At 39.0% G+C, this 21,348-nt stretch overlaps 1 protein-coding gene across 4 annotated transcripts in view; it reads right to left on the bottom strand.

Annotated features, from left to right (window-relative positions):
* Positions 1 to 21,348, bottom strand: part of YEATS2 (YEATS domain containing 2) — an 89,958-nt gene that overhangs the window by 29,847 nt on the left and 38,763 nt on the right. For 2 of the 4 annotated variants that reach the window (XM_079766715.1, XM_079766717.1), the window contains 8 exons: positions 20,127 to 20,238; positions 16,923 to 16,967; positions 14,360 to 14,540; positions 9,677 to 9,919; positions 8,058 to 8,216; positions 6,011 to 6,114; positions 4,203 to 4,310; positions 3,530 to 3,712 (listed from right to left, as the gene is read on the bottom strand). In XM_079766715.1, coding sequence (XP_079622841.1) covers positions 3,530 to 3,712; positions 4,203 to 4,310; positions 6,011 to 6,114; positions 8,058 to 8,216; positions 9,677 to 9,919; positions 14,360 to 14,540; positions 16,923 to 16,967; positions 20,127 to 20,238 — 1,135 coding nt within the window. The remainder of the gene's footprint in view (positions 1 to 3,529; positions 3,713 to 4,202; positions 4,311 to 6,010; positions 6,115 to 8,057; positions 8,217 to 9,676; positions 9,920 to 14,359; positions 14,541 to 16,922; positions 16,968 to 20,126; positions 20,239 to 21,348) is intronic. The other 2 variants (XM_079766716.1, XM_079766718.1) reach the window with 2 other exon arrangements.

Below are 21,348 nucleotides of genomic sequence, written 5' to 3'. Positions count from 1 at the left end.
AATCCCTTAGGATTACCCAAATCTCTTTATTCTGACTACCAGCCTCATTCTGCAGGCAACGGAGTTGCTGTGGCTGCAGAGCTGGGAAAGTCATTCCGCCTAGAGATGTGGAGATATAAAAACTCTGCTTACTAATCAAAAAGTTTTCTGTGCATCATAAAAAAGTTTCTTAATAGTAGAAAAACATTTTTGGTGTATAGCAGAAACTGCGAGTTGAACCTCAATATTCATTCTTTGTTTCTCTCTCCTAGAGCCCCCAATTTTCAGCTAGGGATACAGTCACATAGAATGTTAACTATATCTCCCAGCCCCCGCACAAGTAGGTGTGGTCATCTGATTTCTGGCTAAAGACACATGAACAGAAGTGGTAAGTGCAACCTTTGGGTTATGCTTCTCCCCTCCACCCTTCCTCTTCTCTCCCCCAGCTGGCCAGAAATGTGAATATGGTAGTAGCTTGAGATGAAGTAGCTCTCTTAGCCCACAAGATGAAAATAAAATTTTGAGAATGACAAAGCAACTAAATAGAAGTCTAGATTCTTGATGATTGTGGAATCAACACAGAACTGCCCACTGGTCTTTTATGTATGATAGAAATAAACTTACTTAAGTCTTTGAGTTTTGGATATCTTGGGTTACAGCAGTTGAACTTTTTTCCTAAGACAAGTCTTCACATTTCTTAAATATATCAAATATAATAATAACCTATTGCATAAGTTAAATTACACATAATCTCTTTTCATGTTCTTAAAGAAAGCCAAGTTCTTAAAGAAAATAATACATACATATTGGACCTATTTTAATTTCTTCCCCCAAATTCCATGCATCTGATTTGCTTTTCCCTCCATGTGCCAATCTCTATCCTTACTTTCAATTGCTTCAAAATTTCCAGGATATGACACAATCTCTCCCAGAGCCAAATAAAATGTGGTATCCTAAGTTGGCCACAGGAGGGCAGTTTTTATTAGCCAAGCTTATCCACTAGGAGCATAGCACTCACAGGATAACAGCTCCTCCTTTGTTCTAAAATAACCGAGACTGAGTAAGTCTGGCATTCTATTGGGGGGAACCCTACACACAGCTGTCTACGGACACCACAAGGAAGGCTCTTAAGTAGGACACTGGAACCCCAAATTAGCTTTGGTGTTTTTTTAAAAAAATACAACATTTTGGCTTAAAACCTCCTCTGTATTCCTAATTTCCTCCTAGTTTTACAAGGCAGACACCCTTTGTTCTGTATTGTTATAAATATATCACTTTAATGCAATGTTTCTATTTCTGCCTTTCCTGTGCCCTTTACAGACCTTTGCAAGTCAGCAAGATTCTGTATATGCTTTTTTTACTATCTACACTGCTTAACTCCCACATGAACCCACTAATTCCTGTCCCTTTTCATGTCAAAAGCAGTACCTCTCTCTACTTTCATGAATACGATATGCTGTTTTTATTGTGCCGAAGTTGTAGGGAAGGTAAAACAACACCATATGTTTTCCAGCACAGTTTCTACAAGTGCACTTCAGCAATAACCAGGGTGTACTTGCAGACAGAGCCTGATCTCGAGCCCAAAGCATGACTTCAATTTCCTGGATGAACAGTGATGTCTTTTCTCATGCTTCTTTGCAGTTCTTTCACATTCTTCTGTGGCTTTCTTTTTAGGTGTCCTTAAACTTTATTCAGGGCATTCTAGCACAAACCCATCCACTTCCTCTCAGTTGTCATTGCCATTAGATAGGTGGCAATGTGACAAGAAAGCCAGCACAGCATTATTAGATAAATGAATTTGCAAAATCCGCTAACTTATCCTGAGCATAAACAGAAATGCTGTATTAATTCAGAAACCTAAATCAGTAATACCATACATCTCCAGGTGAAGTAAATTGATTTTGAAGAACATATAGGAAGTATCTGAGTAGGAAGTCCACATGACAATAATTTGCTCACTTAAGGACATTGACAAAATGCTTGCCCCTGACCAAACAACAGAGGGAGATTAGGATGCAACTGAGGCACCTGTCTTAGTGATTCGGGCTATGGAAGCCACAAAGTTAAATTTGATGCTGCAGCTCAGTGGTTCCTAAATTTGCCTAATCGTGAGTCAGTAGGGGAGCTTTTTAAAAATCCAGATTCCCAGGGCCCCCAAGAAGATTCTGATTCAATAAGTTTGAGATAGGGGCCTATGCGTTTATGTGTTTAAATCAGCAGACGATTCTTATGCCCAGGTAAGTTTGGGAAAGTAGTTAATGGACTCTTAAAGAGATTTTAGAACCACTTATAAAATACTATAAATTATTTTTAAAATATATATTTTTATTGATTTCAAAGATGGAGAGTAAGAGATAGAAACATCAATGATGAGAGAGAATCATTGATTGTCTGCCTCCTGCATGCCACACACTGGGGATCGAGCCTGAAACCCTGGCATGTGACCGGGAATCCAACTATGACCTCCTGGTTCATAGGTCAATGCTCAACCACTGAGCCTCGCCGGCTGGGCAACACTATAAATTTTTATCTTGATCCATCTGTAGCTATGTAGTCTAACCAAAATATCTAAAACCTTTTTCTACTTTAAAGTATTCCTCTAAAACAGTGGTTGGCAAACTCATTAGTCAACAGAGCCAAATATCAACAGTACAACGACTGAAATTTCTTTTGAAAGCCAAATTTTTTAAACTTAAACTATATAGGTAGGTACACTGTTATTAACTTAATTAGGGTACTCCTATGCTGGCCTTCGCTAAAAACTCAAGGGGCCAAAGAGCCGCATGTGCTTCTCGAGCCGCAGTTTGCCGACCACTGCTCTAAAACAATTCACTCTCCCTAGACAGGCTGGCTCTAAAGTTGAAAAGCAAACACTTCACATAATGTTCTCAAGAGCTTTAGAATATATCTTCCCTAAAAGTGAGATAATTTAACTCTGGATGTTCTAAAAGCATGTTTAGCTTATGTCTTGCAAATTTTAATTAGTTCTGGAATGAGGAGTCTTGGAGTCAGCAGACCTGGGTTCAAATCCTGTCACTTATTAGCTATAAAACATGGATCTATGTGCAATTTTACAGTTCTCCCAACAAATAATTCCCCACATCTCCAAATTGTAATGAAAAGAAACTCTCCAAAGAGCCAAGAATTATTAAACAGATCACACAGCGTGGACATCAGAGGTATAAACTACGGCACTCGCCCATCAGAAATAAGTCAGTAAAACAGTAGACCTTGGTCCTGTCAGTTACCCACTTTAGACTGAAGCATGTGGAAAGCTGTGCTCAGGAAGTCAGTCACCCTCACTGGCAGAGATAACATCGTGCCCTGTGCCTCTGACTGTTCCAGGACCCTCTACAAGACATGCCTGCTCTGGTCACTGGTTAAAGAACAGATGGACTGCACGTCGACTAACTTGCTTTTCCAGTGGGGCTTTGATCCCAGGCTTTTCTGGGATCAGCAACGCTGTCACCTATATCTTTTCAGCACTTGTCAATTATTTAGGCAAAGCATGGCCATACTTGTTACCTCCCCATCCCTACCCAACACAAACCTTGGAGGGCTGAATCTTTGGTGACTGGGCAGTCCCTTCTCCAGCAGCTATGACCTGTTTTTGAGGGGACACAGCTATCATGTGACCCCCTTTCACAGTCACATACTGGGGGAGTGGTGACTGGCTGGCAGCTCCAGTTGTGGGCACGTGAGAGGCTTCGCCAGGTTCCTGTTTGATGATTACCTTGCAACAAACATGATAATGATACTGAATAAACATCCCAAGAAAAGAGCTACTAATACCTGAATCTATTCTGTTCACAGGAATGAATAAATTAATGAAGCCTGGTCTGTAAAGAATGGCTCCACCAGAAGAGTAAAAACACGGCTTAAAGGTAGCCCATAACAGCTATTAAAGGGACAAAGCAGGATCTGGACTTGATCCTGTGTATCTACAAACTCAGCCTACTCGTTTGTTTTAGATACTGGCACGCTGGCAGCGGAGAGAAACACACCGTGCTCTCTCAAGTTGCCATCTCCCTGGGCTCCAAGGGCTGCCCTGTGGACACCACTGAATAAATGGAAGCATGTCTCCAAAATAGGATCTGGCTTAGAACGGAGGCTGATTAAAAAGTTACATGTTGTGCGGTAGTGTCAACCAACTCCAACATGCCACAAAAAAGACTATGTAAGACCATACTGACTTGCAGGATGATCCCTGAAAAAATACTCACTTTTGTGAAAGCTCCAAGTCCTCCAGTTATAGGTTTGGGGCTTTGAACCTTAGGGTGACTCCCAATTGGGCAAAGAGGTGGCATAGATGCAAACAAAGAATCCTCCTGCTGTGAATGTAAAAATACATATTGTACAATTAAGATAAAACGAGTGACTTTAGATACTTTATAGTCATATTTAATACAAATCTGTAACATTCTCTAGCACTTATAAACAACCAAAAACCAAACCAAACCAAAAAGCCCAAAACTCTTTGGGGTCTTCTAAGCCTCAACACCTGCATTTTAATATTATTTTAGAAACCACATGCGCCTGGCTGGTGTGGCTCAGTGGTTGAGCACTGACCTATAAATCAGGAGGTCACGGTTTGAATCCCGGTCAGGGCACAAGCCCGGGTTGTGGGCTCAATCCCCAGTGGGGGGCATGCAGGAGGCAGCCGACCAATGATACTCTCATCATTGATGTTTCTCTCTCTTTCTCCCTCTACTTTCCTCTTTGAAATCAATAAAAATATATTAAAAAAGGAAACCAAATGCAAAGCAAGACTAGTAATTGGCAGGAAGCCACTCATCTGTGCCCCCCTGTATGTCAGAAGATGCCTATCACACTACCTCTCATATTTGGTCAACTCACTGGTTTCCGGGTCTAGTCTCCTACCAAATGGTAAGCTAGTAAAGGACAGGCACTATGTTTTATTTCTTTTCTATCCCTAGAGCCTAGGCACTAAATAAATGAATGAAACAGGCAGTCAGTGTGTCAGCATATCCTTTTTATAATTCTCACAACTTGACTTGTTGTCTGTACTCAGAATAAATACCCAGGACACAGGGAAATTTTTCTATAAACATTTAAAAAACAAAACAACAAAAAGAACTTAAACGAATAGCAACTGTAAAGACAGCAAAAGTCAACATTTAAAATACTGTCGTCTCCAATTCTCAAATTCAAAATGCAAATCTCAGAGTCAATTTGTCATAAATAAATGTTAGGGGCAAGAAACAAAATTATTACAATCCAGACATCTATATAAACACAGTGCTCACACATTACACTGAATTTAGAGAAAAACCTCGCCTTGGACCAGGAAACTATTCAATATCATCACCATTAAGTGTTTAAGTATAAGAAATGCAATGTTAGCACACAGTCATGTAAGAGATGATCTCTGAATTCTTGGCAATTCTCACACAGGAGTTTATACCTCAAAAACTCCAGCCTTAAGACAGCCATGACAATGACAAATAAGTTGAGTAACTTAACCAAACAACAAGAATTGTCTTTGCCAAACAGTGAACAGATAGCTAGCACTTTGATCTGAATAAGTCAGATAACATTTGGAATTCCAAATTTCAAAGGACTTATTCCCTGAAAAATAAAACAATTAATTTTGGAAAGAGGAATTATTTTCAAGTAACCAAATGGCTGACATGTGGAAAAGGAAATATATTTACTCCTTTTTGGTGCAAATATAGGAAAAAAGAATGTTTTGCCAGATGAAATATTTTCACAAGAAAAAATTTATAACAAAGCTGCCCCCCTCCACCCAAAAAATAAGCTGCCTCACCATAGTAGTTTTCAAATAAATACTAGGTAACCAATTGACAGAAGTGTTGAGAAACATTTTCTACACAAGGAAAAGATCAAGGAAAGGTACAGAAGTCTGGAGTAAGACGATCTTCATTCAAGATACTTATTAGCCTGAAGGTTTTACTTCATGAAGTTTGCAGTATCAACTAACAAATTACTGTTGAACTCAAACACACTGTCATTAAAACTAGCCAAGTGCAATAATGTAATAGGAGGTTACCTTGACAGTAGATGTTACAAAACTACTTCCATGAATTTTAGGAATAGGGGAACCTGTTCCTTGGGAGGCTTGAGAAGCAGTAGAGAGCTTGTTTGTAGGACTTCCTGTAAGCAAGGCAGATTTAAAAGTAAAGTATAAACAAAATAAAATTTGCAAAATGGAATTTTAAAGCATTTTCCACCACCCTTCCCTTTTCCCCACTATATGGTTTTCATCTTTAAGGGTTGAAAACCTACAACCCTGAAACTGTTATAGAAGAAACACTTAAGGATTCATCCTACAAAGGTGACCACTTCACCAACCTGAAAAGGGACAAGAAGCTTGTAAGAATGTGTAGAATAAGTAAAGTAAGTAGTTTTACTGTATAAAAAGATACTATAACATAATGGAATTGGTTATTTAACAATGTGCCAAAATGTATACATTCAAGTGAATGTGAATGCTAGCTCCTTCAAAGTAGCTTCACTAGAAGGAATACCTGTTTGAAAATCCAGCCATCATTCAACATTTTATACTCCATGTGTACAACTGACTTTAGGGTCTGATAAAAATCACTCACATTATCTACAGTCAAAAATACGTCAAGCCCGGCTGGTGTAGCTCAGTGGTTGAGCATTGACCTATCAACCAGGAGGTCACGGTTCGATTCCCAATCAGGGCACATGCTTGGGTTGTGGGCTTGATCCCCAGTGTGGGGCATGTGTGAAGCAGCCAATCAATGGTTCTCATCATTGATGTTTCTATCTCTCTCTCCTTCCTCTCTGAAATCAATAAAATATATATATATATATATATATATATATATATATATATATATATATATATAAAAGTCAAGACCCGAAGTGGTATTTGGTCACCTACCCATTTACCAAACTTGTCTGCAAAGACGTTTGGCTGATTGCTAACACTAAGTATTCTCAAAGCACACATATTTGGCATCCCTAAGTATATTCAAAAGGGTCTTAGGTAATTACTGAAAGCAGCATTTTTTTTAAAGGAGTTCCACAATTACAGTCACTGTTAAAGGAACCAACTTTTCCAAAAACCTACCTGAAATGGCCCAACACACATTCACATGTTAAAATAAAATATTTGGGGAAGAAAGGTTTCATTACCTTACAATCATCTCTCTTATTTCATTTCTCTTTTTACCATTTCTCTTAATTAGAAGTGAAAACTACAAGAATGTTTACACTTAGGAGCATGTGTTTAAATATTCTATTTGTTACCTTCAATTAAACTAATGTTAGTGAAAGTACTTAAAAAAAACCTGAAGAGCAATCTGTAGTTATATAAGATTACATGACAAACATGGTGAATCCAAATCTGTCTTATTCTTATTAGTGTTTTCTTTTTATAATGGTAGGGTACAATTTTCCTCCCAGACGCAAAATTTATCTTATTCACAGAAAAGTAAAGATGACTTTTTTATTTGACTGGGGTGAAATATACTAGTATATTGCTCACAAAGTTATTCTTGAACTAAAGCTTAACTTGGAAATAACCACATTGCTTGCAGGCCCAAAAAGAATGTCTTCCAAATGAAATAAAATCAACTCTCTCTCTCTTTAAAAATTAATTACAGCTCATTTTTAATCTAGAAACTAAGGAGAAAATGTAAGTCAATTCTTAAAAATACAACTTTTGCCTGGTTGGCGTGGCTCAGTGATTGAGCATCGACCTAGGAACCAGGAAGTCATGGTTCGATTCCTGGTCAGGGCACACGCCCAGGTTGTCGGCTTGATCCTCAGTGGAGATTGTGCAGGAGTCAGCCGATCAATGATTCTCTCTCATCATTGATGTTTCTCTCCCTCTCCCTTCCTCTCTCTGAAATCAATAAAAACATATATTTTTTAAAATACAACTTTTACAAAAAGACTAAATCTTCCTCAGAAAATCAGCACTAGTGTTACTCTTATATATTCCCTCCTCTTGTTTATGGATGGAGATTTCATTTTCCCATTATATGGCTATTAAGTGACACTAGGATTTCATCTTTAAAAAGATCAAATCTTCTGGATCACATAAATATTGATCAAACACACACCTGTAGTGGGAGTGGTGGCTCCAATAACCTGCCCTGGCTTGTCCATGATAACATAAGGGTTACTAATAACAGAGCTGGCAGTGCCTTGCTTCACATGGACTGGAGTGGAAGTTGGGGTTCGAGGCAATGGTGATGGACTTGGCGTTGATATGGGGGAACCTTTATTAATTAAAAAGAGAAAAAAATAAACTAAACAAAATAAATATATTCAACCCATCTAAGAAGATGCTGGAAGATAATGAAAGAAGGGCAGGGCTGCCAGGACAAAGGTGACAAGTTAGGAAAAGTGAATGAGACTGTCTATTTCAGGTACTGAGCAGCAGCAGTAGCAGCAGCCTCGGTGTAGCTGAGGCCAGGGACTAGTGTGTTTCCCTCTCTACAGCCTTATCTGAAGACCAGCAGCATTAGCATCTGCATCATCTGGGAGCTTGTTAGAAACGAATTCTGAGGTCCTACCCAGACCTACCAAATATAAATCTGTATTTTAACAAGTTCCTCTGTAGACACATTAAAGTTCAAAAAGCAGCGCTTTACATAACAGTGTGAAACTGTTGAATCCCTAGATAATAAATCTCTTAACAACTTAGGCAGGTTGTATTCGAAGATGCTAAAATTAGGGAGGAAATTAGTAAGTGATAAATTGGATTTAGGAACCAGGAGTCTTGATTTGGGATTAATTTCCAATAGGAAAATAAGAAATTCACCCACCCAAAACCAAGTCTCTGTCAATACTATGTCACAGCCACAATCCAGAGAGATTCATGTTCCCACAGAATATGCTCAAAGGGTATCAATATACCATTAAAGTCCTCTATTGTCTTCTAGTGATCGAATTTGTCATCCCTCAATTTATCTAAACTTCAAACCAATTTATACATTCAACATCTACCTCTGAAGCAGCAAGTTCCACAGTGCTTCTAATTGGTAGATAAAATTATACATTCTTTACTTCTCATAAATTTCAAAGACTTGGATCATATTACTGCTTAGTTTTCTATTTTTAACAACAAAGACTCCCTCCTTCCCCTTCATTTAAGTATTATACAGAAACCTCCCAGTGCCTAAATATTTTTACTGACTCTCAGTCTTTCCTGAGGTGGTACAGCCAAAAACATATAGTCCTACTAAAAGTTTACCTAACATAAATGTGAAATTGTTGTAAGGCAATGGAAATTCAACCTTCCTGATAATAACTGAAATGAGTAATTTTTCTCATGTAGTTAAGAGTATAAAGGGTATTTCAACTCCAAACTAAAAGGCCTCTACATTTGCTTTATTACTAGTTGCTCTGGTTTCCATATATAATCACAAACCATAATTCCTACTTTAAATTCAACCATAATCCTAGCAAACATTTTACCTGTGCTGATTCTAGATGAAAATTTGACCTCTCTGAATTTCATTTCTTGCTTCATTAAAAAATTGTTTCCACATAGATGACTTTTGTTTTTGCTTCCTGACACCTTTGTTCTGCTAATCAAGTGATTAGCTCACTTGTTAAATAAACAAAAAACCTGCTTAGAAGAACTAAAAAAAAAAAATTTTTTTAAACCACAGAATTTTTTTTGTCATTCCAATAATTTTTATACACATCAACTTCACACACATCATCTGTATACCTGAAACAATCTTGCAGCTCATGGTGATAGGCTGGAAGGATTTCCCAGGTGACTCAGGATTAGGAACCTGACTCTGTGGCACAATTTTGCAGCTTGATGCTATTGGCTGGAAAGCTGAATTGCCATGAGAACAAAACATAACTTTCTGGGATGTTGTCATTTTGGTGGGTGTTCGTTCCAGTGAAGATGGCAAAGAATAAAATGTAGTATGTCTCTCAGTTTCAGTATTGGCTGGTAATCCTGCTTGAAATGAAACAGGCAAATGATTAAGTCATTAATCTCTTTTCAATAATAAAATCTTACCATTGTGGGAAAAGAATGAAACAATAAAAATTCCTTATCATTTCAACAACCATTTAAGCCATTTACTAGTAGTAAAGTAAATATAATCCACAGTATTTATTATCCCTTTATACATTTTTGGGTGAAGTGTGTTAAAAAATAAATTTCAGCCCTAGCTGGTTTGGCTCAGTGGACAGAGCATCAGCCTGTGGACTGGAGGGTACCGGGTTCGATTCCAGTCAAGGCCATTAAATAAACAAATAAATAAATAAATTTCTGCTGAGTACATTTTAAAGCTTTAATTGGCTTTATTCAACGATGCATGAATCAAGCAGCATCCAATGTAGCAGAGAAAAAGCAGCTCTCAGGAGCCGTACAAAATGAAAGACTTTTAGAGGCAGAAGGGAGCAGGAGCAAGGAAATTATTGAGCAAAAAGCAGATCAGCTGTGGTAAGGTCGCCTTTCTTAGGGGACAGCAGGGGTCTATCAGGCCAATTACCCATCTAGTGCTGATTAGGGGATTCCTGATTGACTGATTTAAGATTCATTTCTGGAAGAGGCTGAAACTGTAAGTTTGAATTTGGTGATGTGAGCTTGGCATAGGTGACCACATTTGGGGCCTGTTGTCTTGTTTTTTAACAAATGTGAATATGCCTAGAATCATATTTTGTTAAAATGTTTCTTTAAAAAATTAGAAAACATATTAACTATAAACAGTACACAAGTTCATTTTGTTCTATTTTTTTATACAAATTGAAACCTGTTTAAATTAGAGAGGAGGAAAAACTCAAAAGGATTAACTTAATCTAATGATGTCCTATCTTATTAAATGCCCATAAAGAATATGTAATTAAAATTTAAAGAGGAATAAAGTTGAGATTTTATAAAAGAACAAAAATATTAACATCACATTAAAATGCAGGCTAAGAGACAAACTAATACCATTTAGAGTCAATTTTATTTCTTGTATGTAAGTTATATAAGTGAATACTTAAACATTTATTGATGATGAATCTTATCTACACTAATAAAAGAGAAAGATGCAAATTGACCATAACCTCGAGATGCCAACCAGCCAATCAGGAGTATGCAAATTAACCCAACAAAGATGGCGGGTTAAGTTGCATACGCAGGCACTGAGTGGCCGGGGGTGGGGCGGGACACTTGCGTCATTGCCATGGTGACAACGTAGGCATTCTGCACCCCCCCCCCCCCCCACCGCTCCAGCAGCTCCGGGCCTCTGGGCAGGGTGGGAAGGCAGAAAGGTGGCTCCAGGCCGGAGCGAAGACAGTGCCCGCAGACTGGAGAAGGAAGGCCCATTCTTGCATGAATCTTCGTGCATTGGGCCTCTAGTCCCCTCTAATAAAATGGTAATATGAAAATTAACCATCACTCCGCTACATAAGCCACGTCCACCAGCCAATCAGGGCGAGTATGCAAATTAACCCCAAATCCAAGATGGCTACAGCCACAGAGAGCAAGGTTTCCCAGGTAACAGAACAAGCCAAGCTTTCCATAGCCGTTGCAGGCCTAAGCCTCCACTCAAGCTACAAAGTTTCAATTATAGAAGGTAAACAAATTCAAACAAATGGCGGCAGAATGGAGCTTGAGAGAGCAGGCCAGGGTTGCCGGCGGCAACAGGGGAAGCAAAGCTTTCCGCACACCCTGGCCGGGCTCACCCGCTTAAGGCTACAAAGTTTCAATTGTAGAAGGTGAATTAACTGCCACAGAAATGGCTGCCGCCCTGGAGGGAGCAGCAGGCTTGGCTCCGCTTCAGGCTACAAAGTTTCAATTGTAGAAGGAAAATAAATTCCAGATACCAGGGCCTCTGCTTGGGTTGCCAGGGTGCGTGGCTGGCCTGCAAACCACCACAGGCCCCTCGCTCAGGCCGCCCCACGCCCCAAGGGAACCCCCACCCTGACCCAGGACGCCCTTCAGGGCAAACCAGCTGGCCCCCACCCCTGTACCAGGCCTCTATCCTATCTAATAAAAGAGTAATATACAGATTGATCATCACTCCAACACACAATATAGCTGCCCCCATGTGGTCAAAGATCCTGCCCCTATGTGGACACAGAAAGGCCACTACAAGATGGCCAGCAGGAGAGGGCAGTTGGGAGGCACCCGGCCTGCAAGGGAGGGCAGTTGTGAGGGACCAGGCCTGCAAGGGAGGGCAGTTGGAGGTGATCAACCCTGCAGGAGAGGGCAGTTAGGGGTGACCAGGCTGGCAGAGGAGGGAAGTTGGGGGCAAACAGGCTGGCAGGGGAGCAGTTAAGCATCAATCAGGCTGGCAGCGGAGTGGTTAGGGGTTATCAGGCTGGCAGGCAGAAGCGGTTAGGGGCAATCAGGAAGGCAGGCAGGCAAGCAGTTGGGAGCCAGCAGTCCTGGATTGTGAGAGGGATGTCCGACTGCCAGGATCGGGCCTAAACGGGCAGTCGGACATCCCTCCAGGAGTCCCAGATTGGAGAGGGTACAGGCTGGGCTGAGGGACAACCCCCCGCCGTGCACGAATTTCGTGCACCGGGCTTCTAGTATTTTAAATAAGATTAGATATTTATTATTTAAGTTTCTTGTTCACATAATTGGGAACCAGACCAGAATTACAAGAAACTACTATAATCATCAAGGAATAAAAAATGAATGGTTTTTAACTCAGAAAAAAATATAATTTTCTTCCACCTGAAGAACTGACAAAATTCAATATATTTCTGTATTTACTATATATAATTATAAAATGGCTTAAAATACATGGTATTTTAGTTAATATCTACTACATGCAAGAACTGTAACTCAATTAATTAGTTGTAATTTAATAAAAGGAATTGAGCGCAACGACAGGCTGGAAAGAAGCATTAAGCTCTATGCTCCATGAGAAAACCCATGGACATGGACAACAGTGTGGTGACTGCAGGAGGTGAGGGCGGGTGGAGGTGGAAGAGGGCATAGAGGGGATAAATGGTGATGGGAAAACTTAAATTAGAAAATATGTATCTATGCTCCATGACATTGATGATGCTGGACATAATCACATCACAGGGCTGTTCTAGGATGGCTATTTATAGTTTCCCCTTGTTGAGCCAGTGAGAAGTAGTTTTTCCATTAATGAAAAAGACTGATGCAACTCAAAAATGCAACTTTATTTATCTGCTTGATTTTAATTATGATGATAAGAGTTCCCTAAGTTGGACTGAAAAGCCTTGATTAAGTTAAAAACAGGGAAATTATCTTTGTCATACTTTTAATGCCTATCTTTTCTCTAATATGGTTGTTAAAATATCCACATTCTCCTCCAGTGAGAGACACATCTACAAACCCAAAATAGAGCAGAAATTCAGTTTTATGATATGCCCCAACCTCATGAACTTCGTTCGATAAGCCTTACTTTTCTCTGAGTTACCTGTCATAAAAGAAGTCTCAAGCGCAAAAGCATTTCAGAGAAAATGGTTTTATAAAGTTTGTGCTGTAAAATCCAACATTAATATTGCAAAATCAGAACTAATGTTTTGTTAGGGAATCATCCAGTTACAGGAAATGTTAATGAATTCTTTTACTTTGGTGAGGAGGAGGCAGGGTCACCTTATTTATCATCAGCGTATCTCACAGTGGAAGAGGTTTTGTTTCTTCCTGCTCAGCTATAATTGAGACTGTGTTCAAGTCCCCTTCCCTAATGCACATATAGGTTTATTAATTGATTTTTCCAATTCTCTATTATTACTTTGATGTTTTGCTCTATTTTATCATGTGGGAAGAATGGTATCTATTCCTTAACAAACGATTTGTCATACTTAAAGAAGATTTGTGGCCCTAACTGGGTTGGCTCAGTAGATAGAGCGTCAGCCTGCAGACTGAAGGGTCCCAGGTTCGATTCCAGCCAAGGGCACATGCCTGGATTGCAGGCTCAATCCCCAGTAGGGGGCGTGCAGGAGGCAGCCAATCAATGATTCTCTCTCATCATTGATGTTTCTATCTCTCCTCCCTTCCTCTCTGAAATAAATAAAAAAAGATTTGTGGCATGGTCTAGTTTGCAACACTGATTTATTCAAGTATGTCCTGTAGAGAAGCATTTAGCTTTTGTTGAATCTACAAAAATAGCAACATAACCATAAAAATAAAGTAATTTCTATTTTAAAAATTTAATGCTTTTTAGTGAGTTTTGTGTTCTACAAAATGTTAGGAGAACTTAATGAAAGGTATTTTCTGAGAAGAGTAATAAGCATTTTAGTATTTTCATAATAGTACTGGGTAGTAGAGGCAACATGCCTACTTATGGAAAATTTCCTTTCTCTGAGTCTCTGAAGGTAGCAGTTAATTATCATATTATGTAAATGAGAAAAAAATGCTCCAAAATGACTCCTCCATATAAGGAAAAATACATGAATGTACAAGAAAAAAATATATTACCTTTCTCCACAGAGGTATCAGGTACTGCCTCATGTGACTGCTTTACTGGTGAGGAAGCTTTCACTGGGGCTGGAATGGTCAAAGGCAAAGATGGTGGGGCATCAGAGATGTCTGACTCGGAGGACTGAGGGTAAATGGAGTCTTCTCCAAGGGAATGCCGGTGGAGCTCAACATCCACTACCTACAAAATCGGGCAATAATTGGGCTCATGAATTCATCATTAGAGTCTCAGAAAGCCCCAAACCTTCTAAGAACACAATACTCTACGAAAGAGATGTGACAAATTATTTCTAATCATACTTTAAAGGCAATTTCCATCTCAAGAACTAAAGGATTATCCCAGAATATAATCTATTCTGGTTTAATAGATAATTAGTAATACCAATTATAAAATCGAGGTCTTTCCATTTGTTGTTTCAATGCCTTAGAACACTCTTCCCCCAAATCTTTGCATGTCTTCCTCTTTCTCACCATTTGGTCTCAATCCAACGTCGTCTTCTCAGGCCTTCCCTAAACAACCTAGCTAAAGCAACTCTCTTCTTTATTGCACTTATTTGTAAATGAAACCTTATTTGCTTTTATGCTTACTGTATACCATCTGCCAGTTCTCAACGCAACACAACCAAGAATAGTTGAGAATAGCTATCTTGTGCAAAAATCTGTATCCCCACTACCTAGACTGGTGCCTCGCATATACTCTGTGCTCAAAAAATATCTTCTAATATAACACAAAGTATAACTAGCTAATTATAATTATAATGACTACTGCTGATATATCATGAATTCCAAAAAAAGGTGGGGCGGAGGTGGTAAGAAGAGAAAAAGTGAAGTTGGAGTCTCATACTTCCAGATTTCAAAACTTATAATTACAAAGCTGTATTAATTAAAACAGTGTAGTACTGGCATAAAAGACATATAGACCATTAGAATAGAATACACCCTCACATAGATGGTCAAATTATTACATATATGGTCAAATTATTATTATTATTATTTTAAATATATTTTATTGATTTTTTACAGAGAGGAAGGGAGAGGGATAGAGAGTTAGAAACATCGATCAGCTGCCTCCTGCACACCTCCTACTGGGGATGTGCCCGCAAATAAGGTACATGCCCTTGACCAGAATCGAACCTGGGACCCTTCAGTCCGCAGGCTGACGCTCTATCCACTGAGCCAAACCAGTTAGGGCTATGGTCAAATTATTTTTGACAAGGATGCCAAGACCATTCAATGTGAAAAGGACAGTCTTTCACAAAATGGTGTTGAGAAAATTGGATACCTACATGCATTAGAATGAATGTGGATCTTTACCTTACACCATATACAAAAATTAATTCAAAATGGATCGAAGACCTAAAACAATAAAACTCTTAGAAGAAAACATAGGGGCAAAGCTTCGTGACATTGGCTTTGGCAATGATTTCTTGGATATGACACATAAAAACAAGTAACAAAAGAAAAAAACATAAATTGAACTATGTCAAAACTAAAAACTTTTGTGCATCCAAGGACATAATCAAGAATGAAAAGTTAAAAAAAAAAAAAGAATGTAAAGGTAACCCACATAATGGGAGAAAATATTTGTATTTCATATATCTAATAAGAAACTAATACCAAGAATATAGAGAGAACTCCTAAAACTCAACAACAAAAAAACCAAACCACCAGATTAAAAAATGGGTAAAGGATTTGAAGACATTTTTCAAAAGAAGATATACAAATGGCCAACAAACACATGAAAAGATGCTCAACATCAATTACCATTAGGGACATGTAAACCAAACCCGCAATGTTGTTTTATGTCTTTTTACTATCAAAAAGACATAAAACAACAAATGCTGGAGAATTGGAACCCTTACGCACTGTTAGTGGAAATATAAAATGGTGCTGCTGTTATGGAAAACCTCAAAAAATTAAAAACAGAATTACAGTATCATCCAGCAATCTCACTGCTGGGTATCTATCCAAAAGAATTAAAAGCAGGGACTGGAACAAATAGGCCCACATTCTTAGTATTCACAATAGCCAAAAGATGTAAGCAACTCAAGTGTTCACTGACAGATAAATGGATAAACACAATGTAGTATGTACGTATAATGAAACATTATTCAGCCTTTTGGGGAAGGAAATTCTGACACATCTGCAACGTGGATAAATCTTGAAAACATGCTAAGTGAAATATGCCAGTTACAAAACAAAACAAAACACTGTACGATACCACTTATATTGCATCTAGTGTAGTCAAATTCAGAGAGAGAGAAAGTAGAAGGGTGAGTGCCAGGAGCTAGAGGAAGAGGAGAATAGAGAATTATCGTAAATTGTTACAGTTTCAGTTTTCCAAAAGGGTGATAAGCAATCACTGCACAAAATGTGAATATCTGTAATAATACTTAAATGTATACTTAAAAATAGTAAATTTTATGTGTACTTTTTCACACTAAAAAATAAATAAATGAGGATATAAAATTTTTCTAAATTTAGCACTCATTTTTTTCTAACTAAAAATGAAGATCAATTTTCAGTCTATTTGTTCCCAAATGCCATTGAGGGGAAAACCTACCGTCTCTGCTCCAAGAGTCTGCAAGCCAGTGTACGTTCTATCCAGCTATTTAAAGACAAAAGAAAGAGTTAGGTTTCACATGCTTACTTATAAATATAATCTTATCTAACAACTCTTTCACCACAAGTTTTCATACCATAACTACTTTTTCATAATATAAATTGATCACTTCAACAAAAACCCTCTTAATATTGTGGGGAAGAATTACTCAATTAATTTTACTCAAAATTAATATAAACCTCTGACATACATGTAGTAATTATACTTTTAATATAACGTATGCACTTCTAACAACCCATTCTAAGGACAATCCAAAAATGGAGGATGTTTTGCAAAAAAAAGATGTTTACTGCAGCATTATCTATAATCACAAAAAATAAAAGCAATATAGGTTTCTCAGACAGGAATACCATAATAGTTCTCCTAGTTTGGGAAGTCTAATCTGATGGTGGTATGCAGAATAAAGACAGATTAGAATTAAATAAGCTAATCAGGAAACAATAAAAGGGTAGAATATAAGATTATGAAGAATAATGGTCTGCAACTAAAAGAATATTTAGAACAAAAATGGAAGAAGCAAAGATGGCTCTGAGGGTTGACATAGAAATGACAGGAAAAATGATACTCTAGTACAGCGGTTGGCAAACTCATTAGTCACAGAGCCAAATATCAACAGTACAACGATTGAAATTTCTTTTGAGAGCCAAATTTTTTAAACTTAAACTATATAGATAGGTACATTGTTATTAACTTAATTAGGGTACTCCTAAGCTGGCCTTTGCTAAAAACTCCAGGGCCAAAGAGGCGTATGTGGCTCGCGAGCCGCAGTTTGCCGACCACTGCTCTAGTACAAATAAAAATCACATGGTCACAATACAGGTGTTTAAGGTCTCAAGGCCAATCTATAATAATAAAAGGGCCATATGCTAATTATACTGGATGTCGTTCCAGACGTCATTATGGACATCCTTCTGGATGAAGCCGGGGCTGGAGGAAGCCGCCAGGACCCGGAGCGAAGCCAGTGCCGGCAGCCGGGGGAAGGAAGGCCTACTCTTGCACGAATTTTCGTGCATCAGGCCTCTAGTTGATACATAATATGTAGTAAAATTAAGTTTTCAAAAAACTTGACAAGAAATGCTTTAAATACATCATTTTAAAATAATGTGCCTCAATCTTTCACCAGGAATTCTAAATGATATGGACAATACAATATACAAAACTATGCAAACTTCCTTAATCATCGGGATAAGGGCTGGGCCCAGTGTACAAAATGGTATGTGTGATGCTTAAAGTAAGATAAAAAGAAAGCAAAACTAATTTAGACCTTCTTCTAAGTAAGTGGGACCATATTTTGCCCCTCTGAACAAAGTGGCAGTAAATTCTTTATTTGATTTGTTTTTCTCTGAGGTCATAAAGCAATCTAATCTCACAGTAATCTCTAGAAAATAATGTGTACATGAAGTTAAGCTGTCTTACAATGGCTGCATAACAAGAAATGAAGGGCAAATTTCAGCATGCCTTAAGGTTGAAAAGGTACATTTGTAGAACAAAGGAAACAAAAAACCGATTTTTGCAGATGTACTCAGTTTCATTTAGCTCAGTTTTGGGAGTCATTAACGAGAACAATGTAGTAAGCCACAAGTAAGGGTGTATGGGAGAAGTTCAATATAAGAAAATGTATACAAGACTACTATAGAGAGGGGCTAGAGGAACATTTTGAAAATAGTCTGTCTTCCAACTACAAAAGTTAAATATGTTCACTATGTAAAAATACGTTCAAAAAAACACACACAGATAAAAAGGTCATAGGAAATAGTTCACAACATCATTACTTCAATTATATACTCCAACATTTTGGTATATTTCTTTTGTTTCTTTTTTAAATCATGGTTGACCTCATACTATACATATACTTTATACTTGGTGCTTTTTGCTTACTATATAATGCTAATTTCCCCCCAGGCATAGAAAACACTTTGTAAAATGTAACTTATAATAGCTGCATAACAAACCATGTGGATATATCAGAGAAGGATTTCTGACAATACAAATCAAAAGTGTTACAATCCTCACCCTGGCCAGGTGGCTCAGTTGGATTGTCCTCCTGTACACCACAAGGTTGGGGGTTTGATCCCCAGTCAGGGCACATACAGGAAGCAACTGATCAATTCTTCCTCTCTCTAAAAATCAATAAACATATCCTCAGGTGAGGATAAATAACTAAAGTTTTACAACCTGCTAGAGTACTTTACATTTTCTAAAACATGTTCACTTCAATTGTTACCCTTAGGAGGTAAACATATTCTTTATCCTTATGAGATAAACAGACAAGGCTTATTTCAGGAAATCCTCACCTAATGTCGTTGATAGGTTCTGAGACTTTAAGCAAAACACCTATCTATAATAATAAAAGCGTAATATGCTAATTAGACTGGATAGCCGAACGACCTTCTGGACAACCTTCCAGATGAAGCCGGGGCTGTGAGGGCCGAGCCCCTTGCACAAATATTGTGCATCAGGCCTCTAGTAGTATAATGAAACCAAATCTACTACAGGTTAAATGATATATGGAAGAGTTAAGTTCCCATGACATCTCATCATTATAATGACATTGAATGAAACATCATTTTAGGACTTTCTGTATTTGCCTCATTTTTTAAATATATATATTTATTGATTTCAGAGAGGAAGGAAGAGGGAAAGAGAGACAGAAACATCAATGATGAGAGAGAATCATTGATAAGTGACTTCCTGCACATCCCACATTGGGGATCGAGCCTGAAACCCGGGCATGTGCCCTGACCCGGAATCAAACTGTGACCTCCTCGTTCATAGGTTGACACTCAAACACTGAGCCACGCCAGCCGGGCTGCATTTGCCTCATTTTATAGAAAAGTAAGATTTAAAAAAAACACACAGATTAACCGCAGGTAACACAGTAACAGTGAGCTCTGGTCAGAAATTCAAGTGTTCTGATGATCTGATCTAAAGAACATACATTCAACTGTAAAGTGCACCCCCTTCCCCCCGCAACCTTCAGAGGACAAAGGAGTGTATAGCAGTAAGCATAACACACTCAAAAAGATTTATCCTGCTTCCACTATCCTTCACCTGGCCACTTCTCGCAGAAGGACTAACCTACTATGTTCAATACCAGGTGAAAGAGATACTTCATTTCCAGAGAACAATGTTTTGTTACAATACCTTCAGATTATGTATGATATCTATCCGCTTGTTCTGGCTGTCCTTAAAGTGAACTTGAACTCTGACAGGAAACTCACCCCAGCCTCTTCTGGTCAGGTGAAAAGGAGGCTCTCTGTGGAAGAGCAGATATTTTAACGCATTAATCCACATGTAATCATTCTAAAGGAAAAGTTTTCTCCCAGTGGATAAGTTAGAAATTCACATCCTTCTGACAATCATTTACATTCCTCATTTGAAAGTAAATCGGTATGCTGCATTATGCTAAAATGCTAAATTATAGCCCTAACCGGTTTAGCTCAGTGGATAGAGTGTCAGCCTGCAGACTAAAGGGTCCCAGGTTCGATTCCGGCATGTACCTTGGTTGCGGGCACATCCCCAGTAGGGGGTGTGCAGGAGGCAGCTGATCGATGTTTCTCTCTCATGGATGTTTCTAACTCTCTATCCCTCTCCCTTCCTCTCTGGAAAAAAATCAATAAAATATATATTTAAAAATAAACAAACAAATATAATGCTAAATGATAAAAGAAAAATTTAACTCAAACCTACATTAAATTTTCAATTACTGGATACTTAGAGCTAAGACACTTACCCTATACTAGAGGCCCAGTCCACGAAATTCGTGCACTGGGACAGGGGTCCCTCAGCCCAGCCTGCCCCTTCTCATACTCTGGGAGCCCTCAGGGGATGTCCTACTGATGGCTTAGGCCTGCTCCCTGCAGAGCGGGCGTAAGCCACAGTCTGGCCTCCCTCTGTCGCCGGCTGATCAGGGAAAGGCACTGCCCCAATCACCCCCTCGCTGCTGCCGCCTCTGGCCTCCCTCTACAGGAGGCGACCCGGCGATCAGGGGAAGGCGACGCCCCCATCATGCCTCTGCTGCTGCCACTGCCAGCCGCGAGGCTGCCTGAGCCTCGGCCTTCGCAGCCACTGTGGCTTGCCTGTGACTCGCCCGGCCCTCAATGCCTGAGCCTCGGACCCTTGCAGCGGCAGCGGCCATCGGCGGCTTGCCTGAGCCCCAGGCCAGCCCTGGGCAAGTGGCAGCTGCCCATTGCCTCCCCAACACTGTAAGTCCCTGCCCACCTGCTGGGCGCGCAGCCTGCTGATCAGTTGTTACTGTGACGGTGTCCCAACCAATATGCATATTACCCTATTATTAGATAGATAATAAAAGGCTAATATGCAAATAGACTGAAGGGCGGAACCGAACAACTGTTCGCTATGATAT

Source organism: Cnephaeus nilssonii, assembly GCF_951640355.1.
Source record: "Cnephaeus nilssonii genome assembly, chromosome: 3".
In the NCBI taxonomy this organism is placed as follows: domain Eukaryota; kingdom Metazoa; phylum Chordata; class Mammalia; order Chiroptera; family Vespertilionidae; genus Cnephaeus; species Cnephaeus nilssonii.
This window is presented reverse-complemented; position numbering and strand designations above follow the sequence as displayed.